At 36.6% G+C, this 24,861-nt stretch overlaps 1 protein-coding gene across 11 annotated transcripts in view; it reads left to right on the forward strand.

Moving 5' to 3' along the window:
• Positions 1-24,861, forward strand: part of ZMYM4 (zinc finger MYM-type containing 4) — a 170,141-nt gene that overhangs the window by 63,697 nt on the left and 81,583 nt on the right. For 8 of the 11 annotated variants that reach the window (XM_021095904.1, XM_021095899.1, XM_021095900.1 and 5 more), the window contains 3 exons: positions 20,460-20,984; positions 22,668-22,729; positions 23,083-23,253. The exons of 2 other annotated variants lie outside the window; for them this stretch is intronic. In XM_021095904.1, coding sequence (XP_020951563.1) covers positions 20,460-20,984; positions 22,668-22,729; positions 23,083-23,253 — 758 coding nt within the window. Of the gene's footprint in view, positions 1-20,459; positions 20,985-21,134; positions 21,317-22,667; positions 22,730-23,082; positions 23,254-24,861 lie in introns of those variants that run through there. One more of the 11 variants, XM_021095907.1, reaches the window with a different exon arrangement.

Genomic DNA, 24,861 nt, shown 5'->3' on the forward strand with positions numbered 1-24,861 from the left:
AGCAACACCAGATCTGAGCCGCATCTGGGACCTACATCACAGCTCACAGCAACGCCAGATCCTTAACACACTGAATGAAGCCAGGGATCAAACCCACAACCTCACGGTTCCTAGTCAGATTTGTTTCCACTGTACCATGACGGGAACTCCAAATACGGCTATTATTATGTTGGGATATGTTCCCTCTTTGCCTGCTTTCTGGAGAGTTTTTATTATAAATGGGCATTGAATTTTATGAAAAGCTTTTTCTGCATCTATTGAGATAATCATATGGTCCTTATTCTATAGTTTGTTCAGTTTGATTAACATGTTCTCAGGGTGTTCCTCCTTGGGTTTGTTTATGTGGTACTTGTTGTGCTTCCTGGATTTGAGTGGTTCCTTTCCCATGTTAGGGAAGTTTTCAGCTATTATTTATTCAAATATATTTTTCTGTCCCTTTTTCTCTCTCTTCTTCTGGCACTCCCATAATACGGATGTTGGTGCATTTGACATTGTCCCAGAGTTCTCTTAGACTATCTTCATTTCATTTCATTTCTTTTTTTTTTTTTTTTTTTTGTCTTTTTGCCTTTTCTAGGGCCACACTCGTGGCATATGGAGGTTCCCAGGCTAGGGGTCTAATCAGAGCTGTAGCCGCTGGCCTATGCCAGAGCCATAGCAACGCAGGATCCGAGCTGCGTCTGTGACCCATACACACCACAGCTCACAGCAACACCGGATCTTCAACCCACTGAGCAAGGGCAGGGATCAAACCTGCAACCTCATTGTTCCTAGTCAGATTTGTTAACCACCGCGCCCTTCATTTCTTTTCAAACTATTTCTCTTTTCTGTCCCATATCAGTGATTTCCACTAGTCTGTCCTCTACCTCCCTTATTCATTCTTCTGCCTCCTGTGTTCCCCTGTTGGTTGCTTCTAATTAATTTTTTATTTCAGTTAATTGTATTTTGCATCTGTGCTTGCTAGTTTTAAATCTTGTATTTCTTTGCTTAATGTTTGCTGTAAATTACCAGTTTTTGCCTCCAGTCTAGTTCCAATGTCCTGCACCATCTTCACTGTCATCAGTCTAAACTCTTTTTCCTGGAGGCTGATAATCTCCAGATCACTTAGCTGTTTTTCTTAGGGCTTTTTCTTTCTCCCTTATCTGAGTTATAGTTCTCTGCCTTTTCATTTTTATAGGTTTTTGGTGTGGTCTCCTCTTTCAGACAATAGAATTGTAGCCTTTCTTACTTCTGATGTCTGCCCCCCTTGTGGCTGAAGTTGGTGGTGGGGGGGCTTGCTGTAGGCTTCCTGATGGGAGGGACAGGTGCCTGCCCACTGGTAGGCAGGTCTGATTCTTATCCCTCTGGTGGGTGGGGCTTCACCTCTAGGTGAGATTAGAAGTGGCTCTGTGCCTGGGGGAGGTCTTTAGGCAGCCTGTTTACTGATTTTGGAGCTGTGATCCCACCTGGATTATTGTTTGGCTTGGGGCTTCTTAGCACTGATGGGTGGGGCCAGATTTCCCCAAAATGGCCACCTCTAAAGGAATACATGCCAATGAACACTCCTGAGACCTTTGCTTCCAGTGTTCTTCCCCCACAACCAGCCACAGTTACCCTCTGTTTTCCCAGGAGATCCTCCAAGAACTGCAGTCAGATCCAACCCAGATTCCTGTGGAGTCTCTGCTTTGCTCTGGGACCCAGTGTACATGAAAGCCTGTGTGCTTCTTTCAAGAATGGGGTCTCCATCTCCCTCAGTCTTGTGGAGCTTCTGCACACAAGCCCCATTGGCCCTCAATGCCAGACACTCTGGGTGCTCTTTCTCCCAATGCCAGAAACCCAGGTGTGGGGACCTGACTTGGGGCTCAGAACTTTCACTTCTGTAGGTGAGTCTCTGTGATACAGTTACTTTCCAGTCTGTGGGCTGCCCACCGGGTGGGTATGGGGTTGCTTATATCATGTAATTGCCCCTCCTGCCATCTTGGTGTGGCCTCCTCTTTGACTTCTGGAGTAGGGTATCTTTTTTTGAAAGTTTCCAGTCCATTTGGTTGAAGGTTGTTCAGCATTTGGTTGTGATTTTGTTGTTTTTGAGATAAGATGAGTTCCAGTCCTTCTATTCTGCCATATCAATCGCATCTCCCTTCAGTTTGTTAATGTGGTGTATCACCTTGATTTGTGGATATTGAAAAATCCTTGCATTCCTGGGATAAATCTTATTTGGTGTTGGTGTATGATCCTTTTAATATATAGTTGCAGTTGGTTTGCTTCTGCTTCAGTAAGGATATTTGTATGTACGTTCATCAGTGATATTGGCCAGTAATTTTCTTTTCATGTGGTATCTTTGGTTTTGGTATTAGGGTGATGGTGTCCCAATAGAATGAGTTCACAAGTGGTCCTTCCTCTGTAATTTTTTGGAATAGTTTCAGAATGATAGGTGTTAATCTTTTCTAAATGTTTGATAAGATTCACCTGTGAAGCCATCTGCTCCTAGATTTTTGCTTATTGGGAGATCATTACTTATTGATTCAATCTTAGTACCAGTGATGGGGTTTGTTCATATTTTCTGTTTCTTACTAGTGTCATCTTTTTTTTTAAAAAAATCATATTCAAGTGTGGTTGATTTACAGTGTTGTGTTAATTTCTGTGTACCACTGGTTTTGTCTTGGAAGATTGTAACTTCCATGAATTTGTTCTAGATTATTTATTTTATTGGTTATAATTGCTTGTATTACTGATAAGTATCAATTTATTGCCATTTTCCTTGCTTTTCTTTATAGTTTTTTAACCACATTTTCATTATTGATCAATATATTTAGTTTTGCTTGTTTATAAACTTTGTTATTTTTGAATCATATTGCATATGTTACCAGTTCCTTTTATCATTGTATATTCTTGAGATTTGACTGCGTTGATGCATGTAGCTCTTATTCATCACTGATGTATAGTAATTCATTATATAAATGCATTACACTTTTCATTTACTACTTTTAAATTGTGGTAAAAACACAATTTAAATTTTATTGTCTTAATCATTTTAAGCATATAGTTCAGTAATATTAATAATAAGTTCATTCACATTTTTGTGCAACATATCTCTGGGACTGTTTTAACTTGCAAAGCTGAAATTTCTATACCCATTGAACAAAAATTCCCCTTCCCCTCTTAAGGTTTATACCTGTTGTAATGTGTGCCAGAATGTTCTTCCTTTTTAAGGTGAACGATAATCCTATGGATAATAACCACCTTTTGTTTACCCATTCCTTGATGAGCATTTGGGTTACTTCCACCTCTTGGTCTTTGGAGGTTCCCAGGCTAAGGGTCCAATCGGAGCTATGGCCACTGGCCTACGCCAGAGCCACAGCAACGCAGGATCCGAGCCGCGTCTGCAACCTACACCACAGCTCATGGCAATGCCGGATCATTAAACCCACTGAGCAAGGGCAGGGATCGAACCCGAAACCTCATGGTTCCTAGTCGGATTTGTTAACCACTGTGCCACGATGGGAACTCGTGTAATAGTCTTTTAACACTTGAGTCTGTAGTTATCCAGACATAAAATTGTATCAACTAGAAGTGTTTTTCTTTTTCACAGTGTCTACTCAAACTATATTTATTGTTTTTGCTAAACCCCATAAGATTGCATTATAGGTGATAATTAAAGTAGTTGTCCCTTGGACTAATTTTTTTTTTTTTTTTTTTTTTTTTTTTTTTTTGGTGTTTTGTCTTCTTAGGGCTGCACCTGCGGCATATGGAGGTTCCCAGGCTAGGGGTCGAATTGGAGCTATAGTTGCTGCCTTACACCACAACCACAGCAACACAGGATCCGAGCTATGTCTGCGACCTACACCACAGCTCACGGCAATGCTGGATCCTTAACCTACTGAGCAAGGCCAAGGATCCAACCTGCAACCTCATGGTTACTAGTTGGGTTCATTAACCACTGAGCCATGACAGGAACTCCGGCTTGGACTAATTTTTGATGCCAGTTAAGCAGTTTTCTTATTTTGTCATTTAGGAATCATTATTTTTGGTTTCTGCACATTAGTTAAGGCTTTATTACATTTTTTCTTTATTATTCCCATTTTACCTTGAAGAATGGCTGAAGAATATTAGTATTTAAATATATATGTGTATATTATTTGATTCAACTTGCTAATATTTCATTAAGGATTTTTCTGACAGACTTTGTATATGCTTGTGGTTGTAGCTTCATTAGATGTTTTATAGAATTCAGCAGTGAAGCCATCTTGTCTTGGAGATTTCTTTTTTCTTTTTTTGTCTTTTTGCCATTTCTTGGGCCGCTCCCGCGGCATATGGAAGTTCCCAGGCTAGGGGTTGAATCGGAGCTGTAGCCACCGGCCTACGCCAGAGCCACAGCAACACGGGATCCGAGCCGCGTCTGCAACCTACACCACAGCTCACGGCAACGCCGGATCGTCAACCCACTGAGCAAGGGCAGGGACCGAACCCGCAACCTCATGGTTCCTAGTCAGATTCGTTAACCGCTGCGCCACGATGGGAACTCCCTTGGAGATTTCTTGGTGTGAGGTTTCAAGTTATGAATTCAGATTTTCAGATAGAGGATTATTCATATTATATGTTTAATTTTGTGTCAGTTTTGATAAGTTGTGTTTTTCAAGAAATTTGTTCATTTCATTTAAGTAGTTTCTTTGAGTTATTTTAGTGAGAAGGATAGTGGAAACTCATTATGGTTTTAATTTGCATTTTCTTGCTGACCAGTGATTTCGACCATCGTTTGAGTGTGCGTGTTGGCCATTCTTAAAATGTTCTTTTGTAATGTGTTTTCAAGTCTTTGCCCATCTTTTAATTCATTGGTTTGTCTTTTCTATTATTAAGCTGTAAGGGTGTTTTTTTTTTTTTTAAATACATATTTTGGATACAAATCTATAGATCATTAGGTAAAAATAGATGGGAATATCTTTATTTTCATCCATCTGTATCTTGTCTCTTTATCTGTCCATTCACCCATCCATCCATTCATTCATCTATCCTTGTATTCTCTGGTTAGCCTTTTCATTGTGTAAGTGGTGTGCTTTGAAAAGCACAAATTTTTAATTTTGATGAAGTTCCACATTTTTATCATCATATTTTTGTGGGCTGCATTTGTTGTATTCTGATGAGAAGACCTATCCCAGGATCATGAATATTTTCACTTAATATAAGTTTTAACTGTGGCTTTTATGTTTAGGTTTATCATCATTTTCAAGTCAGTTTTTGTATGTAGTTTTATGTAAGAGTCAAGTATTTTTTCCATATGGATATCTAATTGCACTGTTTATTGAAAAGATTGTTTTGATTGATTTACCTTGATATTTTTGTTGAAAATCCGTTGATCTATATGTTTAGGTATATTTCTGGACTCATTCTGTTTCAAGGACCTGTATTTCCATCCATATGTCAATACCACACTGTCTTGATTAATTTTATATTAAATCAAGTATTCTAGGTCATATTTTTCAAAGTTTTTTTTCCCCCATTCCAGATATTTTGCATTTTCATGCAGTTTCATAGAAGTAACCTGTCAATTTCTTTTAAAAAGCCTCCTTGGGGATTGTGTTGGGTCAGTAGATGAATCTGGGGAGAGCTGACATCTGAATAATAGTGTTTTCCAGTTGATGAGTATGATGTGTCTTGTAATTTATTTATGTCTTCTTTCCTTTTTCTCAGCAATGTTTTATAGTGTCAAGTACAGATCTTGTACATATTTTGTTATCCCTATGTAATTTCTTATAAATGAAATGAAAAAATTTGAATTCATTGAGTTATAATGTACAGATAATAAAATATATCATATTTTGAAATATATATATTCTATTATTAAGCTGTAAGACTTATAAAACAAGCTAGTATAAGTCATCCAACTCTGTTCTTAAAAATTATTTTGTCTATTCAAGCCCTTTGCATTTACATATAGGATTTTAGAATCATTTTGTAAATGTATACTAGTAAGCCACTGGGAGTTTGATTGAAATTACTTTAAATCTGTAGATTAATTTGGAAGAAAATTTACGTCTTAAATATATCCATGGAGTTCCTGTCGTGGCACAGTGGAAGCAAATCTGACTTGGAACCATGAGGATGTGGGCGATCCCTGGCCTTGCTCAGTGGGTTAAGGATCCAGCATTGCTGTGAGCTGTGGCGTAGGTCACAGACATGGCTCGGATGTGGCATCGTTGTGGCTGTGGCATAGGCTGGCAGCTGTAGCTCTGATTTGACCCCTAGCCTGGGAACTGCCATATGCCACAGGTGCAGCCCTAAAAAGCAAATAAATAAATAAATAAATAAATAAATAAATGTGTGTGTGTGTGTGTGTGTGTATGTAAGTATCCATGAACAAAGTTCCTGGGCTAGGAGTCAAATCAGAACTACAGCTGCTGGCCTATGCCATGCATTCATGAGATAAATCCTACTTTGTCACTGTCTATTACTTGTTTTATATCTTTAAAAATTGAGTTTGCTAGAGTTCCCGTTGTGACACAGTGGTTAACAAATCCGACTAGGAATGATGAGGTTGCAGGTTCAATCCCTGGCCTTGCGCAGTGGGTTAAGGATCCGGTGTTGCCATGAGCTGTGGTGTAAATTGCAGACACGGCTCGAATCCTTCGTTGCTGTGGCTCTGGTGTAGGTTGACACCTTAAGCTCCGATTCAACCCCTAGCCTGGGAACCTCCATATGCCCCGGGAGCGGCCCTAGAAAAGGCAAAAAGACGAAAAAAAAATTGAATTTGCTAACGTTTTAATAAGTATTTATGCTGATTTTTAAGAACCTATGTTTTGAAGGATGTTTGTATATAGTTTTCTTTTGTTGTCATGTCTTTCTCTAGCTTTGGTTCCAGGGTAATACTGTTCTTATAAAATTAGTTAGTAAGTGTTCCTTTCTCTTATATTTGCTGAAAGAATTCATGTAAAATGGATGTTATTTCTTCCTTAAATATATATATATATATATTTTTGTCTTTTAGGGCCACACCTGCAGTGGCAGCAATATATGGAGGTTCCTAGGCTAGGGTCGAATTGGTCCTGTCACTGCTGGCCTGTGCCAGAGCCACAGCAGCGTGGGATCTGAGCCGCATCTGTGATCTATACCATAGTCCACGGCATCACCAATCCTTAACCCATTATTGAACCCGAGTCCTCATGGATGCTAGTCAGGTTTGTTAACCACTGAGCCTCGATGGGAACTCCTCTTCCTTAAATATTGAGTTGAGTAGTGATATCATCTGGACTTTACACTGTTCATATTTCTTTTTTTTTCTCTATGCTGTTCGTATTTTCCATTTCTTCTTTGTTGTAATTTGTACCTTTCAAGGCATTTTCTATAAGTCAGAACAGTTCAGTAGAACTTTCTGTGATGGTGGAAATGTTCTGTGTATACTGTTAAAATATATAGTAGCCACTAACTGCCAATGCATTTGAGTAATTGACATGTGATAGTACAGAAATGAACTTTCAGTTTTATTTAAATTATCACAGGTGGCTGGTGGCTTACTGTATTGGATATAGCAAATCTAAGCTATAAACTCATTTCCACAAAGTTGTTAATAGTTTTTTAATGTGTTGTCATCAAGTTAATGTATTTTCATAAAGTTATTCATAATATTTTAATATTCGTTGCTATAAAGTTAACATTTTTTCTTTTTTTTTTTCCGGGTTGGGGGGTCACACCCGAGGCATATTGAAGTTCCCAGGCTAGGGATCTAATCAGAGCTATAGCTGCGGGCCTACGTGGGATCCGAATGTGTCTGTGACCTACACCTCACAGAAACTCTGGATCCCTAACCCACTGAGCGAGGCCAGGGATCGAACCTCCATCCTCATGGATACTAGTCATATTTGTTTGCTGAGCTACAACAGGAACTCCAACATTTTATTAATTTATTTTTAGTCTTTATGAAATCTTCAGTGCTTTGTCTTTCATTGCTGATAATTGGTAATTTGTGTCTTCTCTCTTTCCTTCTCTCTCCCCCTACCCTTCTCTTTGTATTTTTGGGGCAGTGGTTGGCCGCGCCCATAGCATACAGAAGTTCCTAGGCCAGGGATCAAAACTGAGCCATAGCAGTGGCAATGCTGAGTCGTTAACTGCTATGCCACCAGGTATCTTCTCTTTGTATTGTTTTTATTAAAATATTTTAAGTATAAAGTACACGTATACTAAAATCTGCCATTTTATTTTTTTCTTATTACCATTTAATTGTTACTGTCATTATTATTTTTTTGTCTTTTTAGGGACGCAGACACAACATATGGAAATTCCCAGGATAGGGGTTATTTTTGTTCCTTGTGAAGGGCTTACATTTGGTTTCATTAGTTTTTCTCCACTGTTTATTTTCTGTTACATAGGTTTTTCTCTTTATTATTCTTTCCTTCAACATTGTGCTTAATTTGATCTTTTTCTAGCTTCTAAAGGTGGAAGTTTAGGTCATAGATTTTATACTTTTTTTTTCTTAATAGAAGCATATAAATTCATAAATTTCCTTCTAAGTACTTCTTTTACTACATTTCTCAAATTTTGTTAAGGTGTATTTTCATTGTCATTGGGGTCATAATATTTTCTAATTTTCCTTGTAGTTTCTTCTTTGACTAGTGGCATTTTTTTTTTTTAAAGCAGTATTTTATTTATACATATTTGGGGGTCTTCCAAGTCTGCTTTTGTTGTTGAGTACTGATTCAATTTAATTTTGGTCAAAGTAGATTTTCTGTATGAGTTCCATTTTTTGATAGTTCTAACATTAGAATATTTCCATCATTTATTACGTGATCTGTGTTGGTGATTGTTCCATGTGTATTGGAAAAGAATGTGTGTTCTCCCATTTTGAGGTTAATATTTTATGTGTCATTTAGGTCCAATTGATTGATAGTATGTTTTCAAGTCTTATGTTTTTATTGACCTTCTGACTATTGAATTACTTGGAGAGAAGTATTGAACTATTCAAATATCATGATGAAGTTCTCTGTTTTTGTTTTTGCTTTTAATTGTCAGTTTCCAGTGTTCATTCTCTTGTTGAGATCCAGGTTTCCATCAGGTGTCATTTCCCTTCTAGCTAAAAAACCTGGAACCTCATGGTTCCTAGTTGGATTTGTTAACCACTGAGCCACGACGGGAACTCCTCTTTTTTCTTTTTTTGTCTTTTTAACTATTTCTTGGGCCGCTTCCGCGGCATATGGAGGTTCCCAGGCTAGGGGTTGAATCGGAGCTGTAGCCACCGGCCTTTGCCAGAGCCACAGCAACGCGGGATCTGAGCCATGTCTGCAACCTACACCACAGCTCACTGCAACGCCAGATCGTTAACCCATTGAGCAAGGGCAGGGACCGAACCCGCAACCTCATGGTTCCTAGTTGGATTCGTTAACCACTGCGCCACGACAGGAACTCCTCGTTTTCTTTTTTAAAAATAGATTTTGGAGTTCTCGTCGTGGCACAGTGGTTAACAAATCTGACTGGGAACCATGAGGTTGCGGGTTCCATCCTTGACCTTGCTCAGTGGGTTAAGGATCCGGCATGTCGTGAGCTGTGGTGTAGGTCACAGACGCAGCCAGATCCCGCATTGCTGTGGCTCTGGCGTAGGCCAGTGGCTACAGCTCCAATTAAACCCCCTAGCCTGAGAACCTCCATGTGTTGCAGGAAGCAGCCCTAGAAAAGGCAAAAAAAGACAAAAAATAAATAAATAAAATAAAAATAATAAAAATAGATTTCAATTTTTAGAGCATTTTTAGGTTCACAGCAAAATTGAGCAGAATGTAGAGTTCCCATATATCTCCTTACCTTACGCAAGCTTAACCTTCCCCACTATCTCGTGTGTGTTTGTCTTCTTTGGTAATCTTTTTTGCAGATGCCAGCTGCTTTAACTTTCTTGGTCTCTTGTCTCCTCGATTTATTGAGACTGGTGTACTGTACCCGAGTTTTCCTTCTCTACACTGGGACTTGCTAAATGTTCCCAGGCAGAAAGTCAAGGGCAGTCACCTCATTAGTTTCTGTTTTCTCAGAGATCACAGTCTTGTGTTGATTGTTGTCCATACCTCGAGTACATTTTGTTTTATATGCTTTGTCCAGTTTTTTATTCATAGCAAGAGGGTTATTTGGTACCAGTACTTTGCCATGCCTGGAAGTAGTTTTATAAGAGTGGATTGTAGCTAGTGCCTAATTACACTTTTTCTGTTCTAAATAATTTTGGGTATAACTCAGAAATAGTTCTATAGATAATTGCCCTAATGTCTTTTCTAGGCCTGTTTTAGCTTAATATGTTTTTCTAGCATGATGCAGATTATACTATGTGAACTACACTCAACAATATTCTTGTACTAGGGATCAGGAAACCTTATCCATAAAGGACTAAGTAGTGAACATTTAGGTTCTGTGGTATGCAATCAACAAATATAGTCTTCTCTTCCTCCTCCTTCACCTTCTCCTGTCCCTCTCTTTCTTCTACTCCCTCAAAAATGTAGTAACTATTCTTAGCCTACAGGCCATTCCTTGGTCAAGGGCTGTAGTTTACCAGCCCCTACTGTAGATAGAGCTCTTCAAGTAGGATTCCCCCCCCCCCCCCGTTTATATCTCTATTGACCACTGCCACAGGTAATATGAACTGGTAGAGTTGGTGTGTCTTGTATTCAGTGAGCTCATAAGAGTAACAGTGAAATTGTTATAAGTTTACTGATGGCCATTGAGGATGGAAAAGTGCAAGTTTTTCTACAGTTTTAAAGCCCTTAAAAAAGATGATATTAACATTGGATTTTTTTCCCCCCACTTACAAGGGGTGGGATAAAAAATTACTTTCAGCACTGGAATAGATCCTTGTTTATCTGAGTACAAAAGGATATTAGCTAAATCTGGTGTGGCAGGGTGGGAGAGATGAAAATTAAAAGCTTTATTTTATAAATAACTATGTTACAGAAATTTTGGAATTAGAAGGAATGGCAGGAATGTTGTAGAACTTCCGATTGTGACATAGTTGGAACTGTCCTCATACCTCTATGGAATTGTGCTTCTGTAACTATTAGCATAAATTATTTTTGCCTTTGTTATTTTGTTAAAATATCATTGTTTTCTACTTATGAGAGTAATATGGTCTATGAAATGTTATAAAAATATTTAAATGTTGTATTCCATTAAAATATACAATACTGTTGTAGTGCTATGTTTCTGTTTTAATAGACCCTGGGCTGTTTTTAGATACTTGCTGATTATATCAATTTATAGATCTCGCTGATCTTCTTGATCATTTCTTTTAGAGCACTATAAATATGAGTGAACGTTCAAACAAGTAAAGTCTGTTGTGTTTATTTCAGTTGTCCTCATAGTGAAGAACAAATAGTTATGTGTTTTATTTTATAATGTATGTGAAAGTCATTTTTTTTTAGTCTTAATAGTGTGCAAGTAAACTATTGAAATTGGTAAAATGTAACTAATTTTTATCAGAGGTGTTTTAAGTGTTCACATTTATTGATTACTTTTTGGTAAGTTATGAGATCAAATTGTCCTGAATGGTTCTGCTGGTTTCAAACTTTTTTTCCCTCCTGTGGGAACAAGTTAAAGCAAAAATTAATGAACGTGAATTCTGTGAGTCTCACAAGTCTCATCTCTCCTCACTGAATGTATTGACTATACAGTGGCATACTTTAATGGTTCCACAGTAACAACCCATAACCTAAATGAAAACAAGAAAAGAGAGCTGTAGTCTTGAGTCATGACTCCCTGAGAAAACTGATTCGTTTTCATTAGCACTTAACATATTGCTCGGTTTATCTTTGGTGTGGCAGAGTGGTGTTTATCTTTGTTAGTAGAACATTCAGAGGGCTGGTTGACCACTTTGGGTTTTATGGAAGAAATTCAATCATCTGATAAAAGATTGGACTTCATGGATCTTCGGATCGCTTTTAGCCAGTGGATTCAGTGATTTATTTTCTGTAGTGTGCGTATTCCTGGTGCATTAAAAAACTAGAGCCTGTTAGAGTGTGGTAGGACATTGGCACTATCAGTATCACACGAGAATATATTAGAAATCAGATCATTGGTTGCCCCCCTTAACCTACTGAACCAGAATCTTTAGGCGTGGAACTTGGGAATCTGTTTCCAACAGACACACCAAGAGATTCTGATATCTCTTGGTAATTGTTGAGAAGGATTGCTCAGTGATCGTCAAGCATTATCATGATCAGAAGCAAAATTATCTATGGGTGCTTATTTTTTTGCTGTGTTTAAAACATTTTAAAAGTTGAGACCAAACTGACATATAACAGTGCATTAGTTTTAGGTGTACAACATAATGATTTACTGTTTGTATTGCAAAATTATTACCGTCATAAATTTAGTTAATAGTTAACACCTATTACCTTTGTTTTTTAAAAATTTTGAAACAATATGTTTAGAAATATATTTTACATTGATGTCTGCCTGCTGTGTGTGTGCCGTTTGTATGTACAGATTTTTTTAAACTATTTTATTTTTATTTATTTATTTATTTATTTTTGTCTTTTTGTGATTTCTTGAGCTGCTTCCGCGGCATATGGAGGTTCCCAGGCTAGGGGTCGAATGGAGCTGTAGCCGCCAGCCTACACCACAGCCACAGTAACACAGGATCCGAGCCATGTCTGCAACCTACACCACAGCTGATAGCAACGCTGGAGCCGGATCGTTAACCCACTGAGCAAGGGCAGGGACTGAACCCGCAACCTCGTGGTTCCTAGTTGGATTCGTTAACCATTGAGCCACGACAGGAACTCCTGTATGTACAGGTTTTTGTAGCATTACTTATTGTTGCTCTGAATCATGTTGTTTTCTGTGTTAGCCTATTAAAAAAAAAGAAACCTGACCCAGGCTCACTAATGGGTTGATGCTGACAGTTTAAAAGAAGACTGGATTGTTGTATTCCAGTTATTGTCCTGTTTTCATGAAAAGTTTTATGTTGGTTACTGGCCTCTTAATAGTTATGATTCTTTTTCAGCTTAGGATCATAAATAGAAATTACCATTCTTCCTGTTACACTAAGTATGCTCTGATGAGAATCAGGGTCTGTCATTAAGGGAGGAAGACGGAATGGCTGTTAAGCATCTAGTAGTTTCAGACAAAGACACTTGATTCAGATTTTGATGAATTGCATGCTTACCACGGGTCAATTGTTCCCAGGCATGTTTAGTCTAGTAGTACTTATTGTAATTAAATCATTTTAATTGTATCATTTTGACACTAACTGAAATTTTCTCTGGGAAATAAATAGTTGTTATGAACAATTTTAATGCTTTAGAAAGACTTACTAATAAGTAAAGTCAGTAAAAACATTGAAGTGCAAGTATCTTTATTTTTCTCACTCCATTTTAAAGACACCAAAGTTGCTCTCATGAAGATTGCATTATTTGTGTGCAATCCGTGATTTGTTCAGGAAGGAACTCAAATTGGCTTACCCATTCCCTAAGTCTTGATTGATCATCAGTGATGAGCTAATGTACTTTTTTAAAATTATCTCAAGTAAAAATAAATATTTAAGGCATGTGCATTTCATTTTTTTTTTTTTCCCCCACTGTACAGCAAGGGGGTCAGGTTATCCTTAGATGTATACATTGCAGTTACAGTTTTTTCCCCCACCCATTTCATTTTTAAGATTCCTGGCTTTATTAGACTTTTAACTGGTGAACTGCATTACTGATTTTATAGTTTAAAGAAGCTTTTATTATTTAGGAAATTGCATTTTATTTAAAAAACAATAAATCATCTCAGAATCTTAGTGATAACAAAATGCTAATTTAAGTGTTTAGTTTAAATGAACCAAGTTTACCTCACTTTTAGGCTTACTGATATTTGTTTTTACATTTCTTTGGAGTGGGTTTTTTCTTTTAAATCTTTGTTCCTTTTCCTAATAGAGAAAAACTGTGTCAGACAATTGTTAGAGAACCATGACTTCTGAAGTTAAAATTGTAATTTATATTACTTTATTTCTGAAAATTAACCTTTAATTAAAACAAAAATGTATGAGAGTAATTGAGTGATACATGGGCAATTAAAGTAACTAACAGCCCTTTCATAATGTTCATTTTTGTGTCTTACTTTAGTGGGTACCTTAGTTGGTGGTTGAACTTTAAAATGAAATGATTATTGGGTATACTATATAAACATCAGTATGCCGCTAAAGCAGGAAATAAGCAAAAGGAAGACAAGGAGTAAAAGTTAATTTGACATCATGGAGTTTATTTTCATTATCAAACACAAATATTATACTTAAATTGCTTAAAATAACTGTCATTTTCACAAAATCTAACAATCTACCTGCATTTAATCCATGTACTCCTTTCGTTCTTTCACAAAGGAGGTTTATTACTGATCACATCTCTTGTTGCACAAAGATTATCCCTCTGAACTCATGAGTTATTCTCTCTTTATTGTGTCATTCTCATGAGTATACTATAAGCTGTAGTATTCTCCATCTTAAAAAAAAGAAATCACCAAAAAATAAAGAATAAAGAAAGCAAAGATACAAAGTCATAAAAACTTTTCACTACAGATTTTAGTCCAGTTTCTGTTCATTTTCTTTAATTTAGAGCACAACAACTCTAAAGAGTTTTCTGTACTTAAGGTTCCTGATTTATCTCCTCACGGTGTCTTTATGGGATCACCCCACTCCAGCTTTTGTATACTCATTTTTTTTTTTGTCTTTCTGCCTTTTCTGGGGCCGCACCCGTGGCATATGGAGGGTCCCAGGTTAGGGGTCTAATTGGAGCCATAGCCGCTGGCCTACTCCAGAGCCACAGCAACGCGGGATCCGAGCCGCATCTGCGACCTACACCACAGTTCATGGCAACACCGGATCCTTAACCCACTGAGCAAGGTCAGGGATTGAACCTACAACCTCATGGTTCCTAGTCAGATTCGTTAACCACTGAGCCACGACGGGAACTCCTGTGTACTCATTTTTTCACTGATAATAGCTTTTATCAAAGTAGAAGTTCATTTCAGCTTTCCCAATATTAGTAGTAGTCTCCAGTCTTCATTTTATGTATTATACATTCATTTTGGTTGGCCACTTCCTCCTTATTGAAATATTTTTTTCTTTTCTTATTCCTTCTTTTTCTTTTTAGGGATGCGTTTGTGGCATATGGAAGTTCCCAGACTAGGGGTAGATTTGGAGCTACAGCTGCTGGCCTATGCCGCAGCCAGAGCAATGCCAGATCCCAACTCCATCTGTGACCTACACCGCAGCTTGCAGCAACACCTGATCCTTAACCACTGAGCAAGGCCAGCTATTGAACCTGCATCCTATGGATACTAGTTGGGTTCCTTTCTGCTCAGCCACAACAGGAACTCCTTATTTTTTTTCATTTTGCTTCTGTGACATCAGCTACCTAGTTTTCCTCCTACCTCACTGGCTGCCCTGTCTTTCTTTCTCTGATTCCTTCCTTCTACCAGATTTCTGAAAGTTAAAGTATCTGAGAACTCTCAGCTCTTTTCCATCAGGAGTAGATACTCTTACTAGGTGATCTTAACTAGTCCTATGAACTTTAAGTACCATGTCTTCATTGATAAGTCCCAAATTTATATGTCATTTCTTGGCGAGACTCTCCTCTTTTGATGTCTCCATTTGAAGGTTTAATAAGTTTCTCAAAATTAATGGGTCCAAGTCAAAACTATTCATTCTTCCCCTTTCAGTCTGTTCCTCCCTTAGTGTTTACATTTCAAGGAATGGCTCTGTATTGTGCTGTTTTTGACTTCTTTCATATTCAGCATCTCATGTATTAGGAAATGCCTCTAACTTTCAAATTATACCCAAATCTGAGTATTTTTCCTCATAGCCACCATTACTATGCCAGGTCTTAGACACTAGATTTTTCTTGGATTATTGCAGTAGCCATCTGTGTGGTGGTCTTGCTTCTATTCTTCACTCCGTGTGACATTTAACAGCCTTAAAGTAGTCATACAGAAGCTAGGGTGTTCCTTGTAAAACATAAATCATGTTAATTCCTCTTTGGGTTCTTCTGGTGACTTCCTTTCACAGTTAAATATATCACATTTTTTTGTATGGTGTGCACATTCCTATAGATGCATCCTTTGGCTTTTTCCGTTTTGTCATTTTTTAGCACTCATCCTCACACTCACTCAGTTCTAGCCACACAGTCCTTGCTTTCCCTCACACATGCCAAACTTGTTTGAAGTGTTTAAAGACTAGCTAGGAATCTTTGTGAACAATTTGTGCTTTCAAGTATTTGACCACCTACTGTGATCCCCAAATATAATTTAGTGCCATGTTTTTTTGGTAGGTGGAGGCTCTGAGAAACAGAAGCTGTTTCTTTTGCTTGGGCCGCAGGGATGACTACAGTTCTGTTCCAGTTAGTTATATATATTATGAGGTTAATATAATTTAACCTCATAAAATTTTATGCTGCTTTCAGATTTATTATGTGATGACTAGCGAAATTATAAATTCAAATTAGATGCTTTGTTAGAAATTGCCATCTCTGAAGAAACTTTAAATCTTGAGTTCATTCTCAGATAAGGATTTTTTTCAATAGGCAATAGATGTATGTGATTTAAAACTCAAGATACAAAAGGGTACGCTTTGAGAAGTTAAGTGTTTATATCTTCCAGCCACCTGATTCTGATGTCACAGAAAATCAGTGGAAGATATTTTTAATGTGTAAACAGTTATATCTATAGATAAATTATAAAAAATACAGCAATGATAGCATAACAAATGTGTTTGTTCTTCCTTACTTAGATATTTTTACTAAATGACCCTAAGAACTCATGTAAAGCTGCCTCATTTTTTAGAAAAACTATATAATATTCTGTTATAGATATGTATTGTAATTACTTGAACCTCACTGATGGATGGATAGGCTGTTTCCAGTCTGCTATAAATGTTCTTTTTCATAGCTCTTTTGAGAGACATCTGTAGGGTAGATTCTTAAAAGTTGAATTGCTGGATCAAGAGGTGTGTGTATTTAAATTATCATAAATATTGCCTGGTTGCTCTTTATTAGAATTGTACCAATTTATACTCCCTTAAATAGACTACAGGGATCGGCAAACTTTTTTTCTGTTAAGGGCCACAATAGGAAATATTTTAGGCTTTTCAGCTCACGTATGGTCTGTGTCACATTCTTTGTATATTTTTTGGCTTCAAAGCCACAGCCTGGCAGCTTTGGCCTCTGTAGCATAGATGCCAGGCTGTTATCAGAACCTTTTGTCACTACGAACGTGCTGTGTGAACATGGTATCTCGATGTATTATTAATTTGCATTTCACTTATGAGCAAAGATCAATCTTAGTAGTGTTTCTTTTCTTGTAAAATGTTTGTTTAGATTCTTTGCTTATATAAATGTGTTTGATTGTTAGTATCTTTATTGAACTATGAGTCTTAATCTTTATCCATTAGGGAAGTGACATTTTGTGATAGTGTAGTGAAATGTTTTTTAACAATTTTATCTTTAATCTTTTCATTTGGATTGTGTTTTCTTCTTTTAGGAATATTTTAGTCACATTTGATTTTTTATTTTTTCCAGTAAATTGGTCTTTTTATTCTAGGTTTTGTGTCATTCTTAGGAAAGATTTTCTCTGAAAAATAGTTCTTCCATTTTTTTTAGTATTAGTGTTTTATTTTTTATATCTAAACCTTAAATACATCTAGAAATTATTTTGGTATGACTTATGATCCAGTTTTTCAAGTGGCTACCCTTTCCTCCCAATACCATATCCTGAATTTAAACAGAGATTTTGGAAGTTGCTTGCAATATTACTCTTCAGTTGACTTCTCATATGCTGTAGAACTTAGATTAAACTCTTGACCACAGTGAAATGCATATTCTTTCATTCATGAACAGTTACTGAGCACACGCTGGGTGGTTGGGTAGCAAGGATAAAGTGTTGTTGTATAGAGAAGGCTCTCACCCTGACCTTTACTTGCTTACAGGCTAGTAAATTTATCACATTACATATCGTTAGGTGTTTTTTTTTAACACCTTGCTCTTTCTTTATATTTCATCCCTAACCTTCTATTATTATGAAAATTTTTAAATAGAACATTCAGAAGAACAGTATAGTGAATATCTTTAATATTGCACATGCTTTCTCATTCTGCCCTGCTTCTCTTTCTGTGGTATACTATGTGAAAGTTAGATGTGGACATTGCTAAGATTTTAGCGTCTTTGTTTGAGTTACTTAGTTAAGTAAAAATGGTAATTTTCTAATTTTATTATTTACTCTACTTGTCTATTTTCCTAGTTGTGTAAGGAGGGGGAATCATAGCTGTCTTTTCCCCTGGAACCTAGCACAGTACTAATGGCAGAGTGGTTTCTTAATAAATATGTGCTAAATAAATGAGTGGGCACTTTAGGCTGTAGGGAGTTGAAGGATTTCAGGTAAAGGTATAATGTGGAATGACTAGTGCTATAGAAAGATAATTCTGGTGTTTTTATAAAGGAGAACAACTTAAGGAAAGCTTTCATTTGGACCCTGTATCAGTTAGGACTTGATTACAAGAAATCCAACTCAAATCAGCTTAAATAAAAAGAGGAATTCATCCTGGGTCATGGAACTCAGTGAATGATTTGAAGAAGCAGCCACATGAAGGGTGCATCTGGCCTTCAGAAACAAATAAAAGCAAGACTGTTGGTGCAATTAATATTTTCGGTCTCTGCCTAACTCTGTGTATTTATCAGTTCTAATTTGTCTGCTCATGGACCAATTAAATGTGGTTTGATGGCAGGGTTTGGAAGAATATGGTTTCTCCCTAGGTAGCCATATGGATTGAGTTAGTACACTGTCAACAGGAAGAGATGTGGAGTGTTCAAATGATACCAAGTGGAGGACATAGATTTGAGAGAGATATTAATTAGTACAGTTTATAGAATTTGTCCAGGGGGAAGGAGAATTGGAGTGATTCTCTTTTTTTAATCTTGAGCAAACTGCTGACTTGGTGATGCCGTTAATTAAGTAATGGAAATACAAGAAAGTATGCTTGGAATAGAAAGATGATGAATTTGGTTTTAGAGGTGCTTAAGTTGGAGGTCCCTAGAAGCTAGTTGAATGTAGACATCTAAATCTTGGAAGAAGAGTCTAAGCTGAAATGCTTAGGAAGTCAACAGCAAAAGTTAAAGCTCTGGTGGTGAATAAAATAGTCTGAGTGTATAAAATGAGATGAAAAGTGAAATATTGAGCATGTACAGCAGAGGAAGAGAAATATGAAATAAATTAGTAAAAAAACTGCAAAAGTAGGAAGAAATAACAGTGTCAAAGAAACCAAAAGTATTTTATCTAGGAGGGATATGCCAAATAAGGATTGAAAAATCAAATGGATTTGACCATGAGGAAATTATTATTATTATTATTGCTATTGTTGTCTTTTTGTGTGTGTCTTTTTCTAGGGCCGCACCTGAGGCATATGGAGGTTCCCAGGCTATGGGTCTAATCTGAGCTGTAGCCTCCAGCCTATGCCAGAGCCACAGCAACGCCAGATCCAAGCCGCATCTGCAACCTCCACCACAGCTCACGGCAATGCCAGATCCTTAACCCACTGAGCAAGGCCAGGCATCAAAACCACAACCTCATGGTTCCTAGTTGGATTCGTTAACCACTGAGTCATGATGGGAACTCCATGAGAAAATTATTGGTGATCTTAATGAGAGACGTTCCAATGCAAAGTAGGGAACCAGGTTGTATTAAATTCAAAGTATTAATGGTTGGCAGATGAAGTACAAACAAACCAATGTAGACTTTTCGCCTAGAAATTTGACTGTGAAAGGTGAATTAGGGCAGGAAAAATAGATAACAGAGCTGGGAATTTTTTGTTTTGTTTTGTTTCATTTTATTTTGGACTTGTAGTTTTGAACAGTAAATAATTTTTAAACTTTATTCTGGCTTGGATAAATTTTATTTTTATGATTAAATATTTATCCTTGTAACATTAGCTGTTATAAGTGTTTATTAGAGTTAGTGCAGAGAAATTAGGACTCTTGAGATCAGAGATCTGGGTTCTAATCTCAAATCCCCAGAATAGTCTCTATGATAATGATAATTATCACTTTTATATTCCCTTCTATGTGTCAGTCACTGTGTTAATAGGCTTTTTATGTACTCTATCATTAAACCTCACCAAAAATTAATTTCCAAGGTGAGTATTATATTATTCAATACATTAAGAAACCTGAGTTTATTTTTCAGGGTCACATAGATTTTAAGTTGTAATGCTGATTCCAGCAGATACGTCTGATTCTGACGTTGATACTCTTTTTTTTCTATATCACATTGACTTTCCTTCTAACCTGAAATAGTTTCTCAAGTTTTACATCCTTACCTCCTTATCTGTCAGACAGAAATATCATATTTGTCACACCTATATCAAAGTTCTAATTGAATACTATGGTACTATTATCTATATTTTATTTGAGAAGAAAAAACTATATTTGGTTAATTACCAGACAGACCTTATAAATATGGTCATCTTTAGCACTATTATTTGTCTAAACAGTATTTTACTTTTTAAGGTGGTGGTATCATGGATACAGAAATGTCTGAAGATATAGACCACAACTTAACTCCTACCCTTGACAGCATGTCTTATGGAATGCCGAATCAAACAGGATCTGAAAATTCATTGCTGGATGAAGATGATTATTTTTTGAACTCTGGGGATCTTGCAGGAATTCCAGTCGTTGGTAGTGACAATGAGGATGAACAGGATTTTAGTTCAAAGGACAATCTTGTTTCTTCAATTCATACTGATGATAGCTTGGAAGTAGAGAGAAGAGTCACACAGCATGAATCAGACAATGAAAATGAAATACAGATTCAAAATAAATTAAAAAAAGACTTTCCTAAACAGTTTGATCAGGTTTCTGTCTTTAAATCAATACGGAAAGATTTTAGTCTAGTAAGAGAAAACAGCAAAGAGACATTTTCTGGAAAGGAGAAAAATAGAGACCTAACTTATCATGAACGTGAAAAACGGTTGGATAAACCCCATAAAGAGTTGGATTCAAGGTTGAAAAGCAGTTTTTTTGATAAAGCAGGTAATAATTATTGGAATAGAGCCATAAAACACAATAAGTAACAACGTACTGATAATAATACAGCTTTTATTACTTCTGATGCTAAGCAAAATATGAACAGTTAAATTCATTGTAAGCTTGTCATTTTTCTTTTATCCTTGTTCTTTGCAGAGTGACTGAAATTCTCCCAGTAACTATTGGTAATGGTATAAATGGTTGAAAAATAGCTCTAAACCTCATTTCTCCCTCCCCTGGTTGCAATATTTTGATGAGAAGGCAAGATACTCGAATCACCTGTTCATTTTCTTTGGTTGAACATTGGAACCTGAAGTTGGATTTAACTTCTTTGTGCTGTAAGCACTAATTCAAACTGCTGTCCCACAAATTAGTCCAAATTAGGAAGGGTTTTTCTTTTTGATAACATTTCTATTTTATGTTTAGCAGTTTCTTTAGAATCCTCTTGGACCTCTTTGCCAAGTATACCCTGTATTTCAGCTTCAGTTCCATTCTTGAATATATGCATTTTCTTATTTCTGTACCTCTCTTTCCTCTTGCTGTTCCATTTGCCTGCATGTTTTCTCTCTTTTTATATATGCCTGTAAAAGTGCTTCTTATCCAACAATACCTAACTCTAAATCTCTTCTACCCTTTAGTCATCCCTAACCTCTCTACATCAAGAATGTTTGTTTCCTTACCTATATTACCATAGCATTTTGTTTATGCCTCATTATTTATAGTAATTGTCACACAGTATTATAGCTCTGCATTTGTTTTGCCTTATATACTAGTGTAGGAGTTTATCGAGGGCCGGATCATTTCTTACTCATCTTTTTGTTCTTGGGGCCTAACCTGGTGTAGTGAAAATAGTATTATTTCAATAAATATTCATAGATGTGAAGGAAAGCAAGGTAGAATATACCAACCCTTATATTTCTTCTACAGTACTAGGAAAAATATGCTAGAAAAGAACTAATCAATATTGTTATAAAGAGCAATTAAGTATCCATTGTGTGCAAGGCCGTACAAGGGTATACCATATTTTTCAGTACATATTATTCAATATATATTTTCAGTGTCCCTATGAGGGTTAAATTATGAGGGTACTTATCTTCAGGCAATGTAATGTCTAATAGTAGAAGGGACAAGACAAGTCAGGTAGTTTAAGTGTCAGTGACCAGTTGAAAAGCATAAGATTTAATTTATAATTAAAGAGAGTGGTGGAAGAGTTTGTCATAACACAATACAATAAGATTTCTTTCAAATAACTGAGACTATGTTTTAGGTATTCTTAGAGATGATTTTTAATTCAGTAGACAAGGGAAGGTTTTTTAAGAGAAGAGGTAAATTTTGAATTGAGCTAAGTCTAGAGGACTCTAAAGATTAAGATAGAGGGGACTTGGAATGATATAAGTAGAAATGGGGACGAACCAACATAAGTGCTTTCAGAGCATAATGAATAAAATAACCACTTGATTTAGTTTTGGACAAGGAAGTAGTGTGAGGTGAGGCTAAACTTTAGGTGGGGACAGATTGTTTTGAGTGAAACTACCTTTTGGGTATTTTTTTAGGACCCATTTCACTCTAATGAGCATCTTTGTTGGAAAAGAGAGGTGATTGTCGAATGATAGCTTTTTAGGTCACTTTTTATAAGATTTGTTATTCATATACATGTGTTTGTTTTGTTTTGTTTTTTTCTTTCAATAGCTAATCAAGTTGAAGAAACATTACATACCCATTTACCACAAACCCCAGAAACAAACTTTAGGGTAAGTTTTCAGTGTGTATGTAGATTGCTGTAACTGTGGCAAGTGTCAAAGTTTTCTTTATGTGATTTTCTAAATTGTAACTATATGTGTTAGGTAGAACACTGATTTTTAAAAATTTTTCCTTTATTATTTGGGTAAGAACATCTTTGGAGATGTTCTAGGAAGCCTCTGCTCTTAGATTCTTAATTTGTATTTGATATTTAGATGCATATCACATTTACTTGTAGGCATAGGGACCATAATGAATTTCCATTGAGTTCTTCATTTCCAGTGAGCTTTTCTTTGGGTGTTAAACCTGAAGAGGAATAATTTTAAAATCTGAATATTTATTAATCCTTTATATTGTGTTTTAGGATTCCAGCTATCCATTTGCCAATAAAGAATCCATTGGTTCGGAACTGGGAAATTCCTTTGCATCAAATATTAGAATTAAAGAAGAACCTTTGGATGATGAGTATGACAAAGCAATGGCACCACAGCAGGGACTACTAGACAAAATTAAAGATGAACCTGACAATGCTCAAGTAAACATTTCACCTTTTTTCCCCCCCTTCTTTTTGTTCCACACATGAATTATTCATTTGAGAGAGGAATTTCTTGATTAAGAAGTGAAGTGTTTTGTTGACAAGGGTGAGAGGAGACTCTTAATGAAGGTTGAGGCAATTGAATTGTCTTGTAAGAATACTGCTAAGGATTCAACACAAGTTATAGGAAACTTTTCCTGAGTAGTAATTAAGGCTTTTAATCCACTTTGTTCCTTAATACCACTGTTGGGTAGTTTTTACAGTTTTAGGGAAAGTGAGTCTTTAGGAATTTGAGTTTGATACAGCAGACATGGCTGAGGGTTTCTTATGGTGGTTTATGAGTTTATGGTGTGATTTGAGTTTGCAGTTACTGCTAATGAAGTATAGACTATGTATGTAAGTGTTTTTCAGAAGGGATTAATGGACAGGTTATTCTTCGAAGAGTCAGTTAATTAAAGAACTAATTCATTAGGTCATTGGGTAGAAGATTAAAGGATGTTTTGATTGGTGATACAGGATTCCAAATTTGAGATCTGTGAGTAATAAGAGTAGGGATAGAGCTCTGTTATTTAAGGTTGCTGTGGAGGTAAAAGTCATAGAGATCCTGTAATTGGGAATCCTGAAGTCATTGAAGTTATCCATTCAGTTAGTGATATTGCAGTTGTTGGAATGAAATAAAGAGACTATATCAGATTCTGTAATCATTTTTGGAATGTAGGAGAAAGACCAAAGGTTGAATATGCAATAACAGTAGTTGTCTGAGGGTAGTCTGTGTTTTATACAGATGGTGTAAGTGCAGAAGCGGAGAAGTAAAGATAGCAAGAGTTAACTGTTTTTTGAAATAACATTTGATCTGGAGAAAGGTTACCTTTCCTTGTCTTTCTTTTATATTAGGGAGGTTGAGAATGTGAGACTTCTGTGCAAGAGGATTTTTTCACTCAGATGTCTCTAAGCAAGGTTTCTTGGCACTATTGACATTCTGGGCCAGCTAATTCTTTGTTGTGAGGGGCTGTCCAGTGCATTGTAGGATGTTTAACATCTTGACCTCTGTCTGCTAGATGCCAGTAGCACCATTTCTCCAGACATTGCCAAATGTACCCTGGGGAACAAAATCCTCTGCTGTTGAGAACCACTCTTTTAGAGTAAGGAAATGGAAGAATGGGTGATATATAGATGTAGGTGATATATAGGATGCTTCACATTGATGCTTCAGTGAAGTGAGAATTCCACTGTGCCCAGTAGAGGGTAGCTGTATAGGGTAGTAATGATAGAGCTGTAGGAGTTGGATAGGTATGAGTGTGGTGGCTACAAAGAAGAAGGTGGTAGAGTAGGAATATGAAAATATCTGAATAGAAATTCGATTGAAAGCATGTTAATAGAAGCAGGCAAGATGGAGGTTTTGAATATCTGAATTAGGGGTAAAGAAATATCCTGACATGTAGAAGTTCATAGGACAGTGTATATGCTTCAGAAGACTAGTACCATGTTGATACAGAGCAGATCTCCTGTCTCCTTACATGCCCCTGTCTGGACATGCGAAATCCATAAGAAATCATAATGCTGGCAGGGTACCAAAGGCATCACTTTTTTCCTTGTACATAACTCAGT

Source organism: Sus scrofa, chromosome 6 (genome assembly GCF_000003025.6).
Source record: "Sus scrofa isolate TJ Tabasco breed Duroc chromosome 6, Sscrofa11.1, whole genome shotgun sequence".
In the NCBI taxonomy this organism is placed as follows: domain Eukaryota; kingdom Metazoa; phylum Chordata; class Mammalia; order Artiodactyla; family Suidae; genus Sus; species Sus scrofa.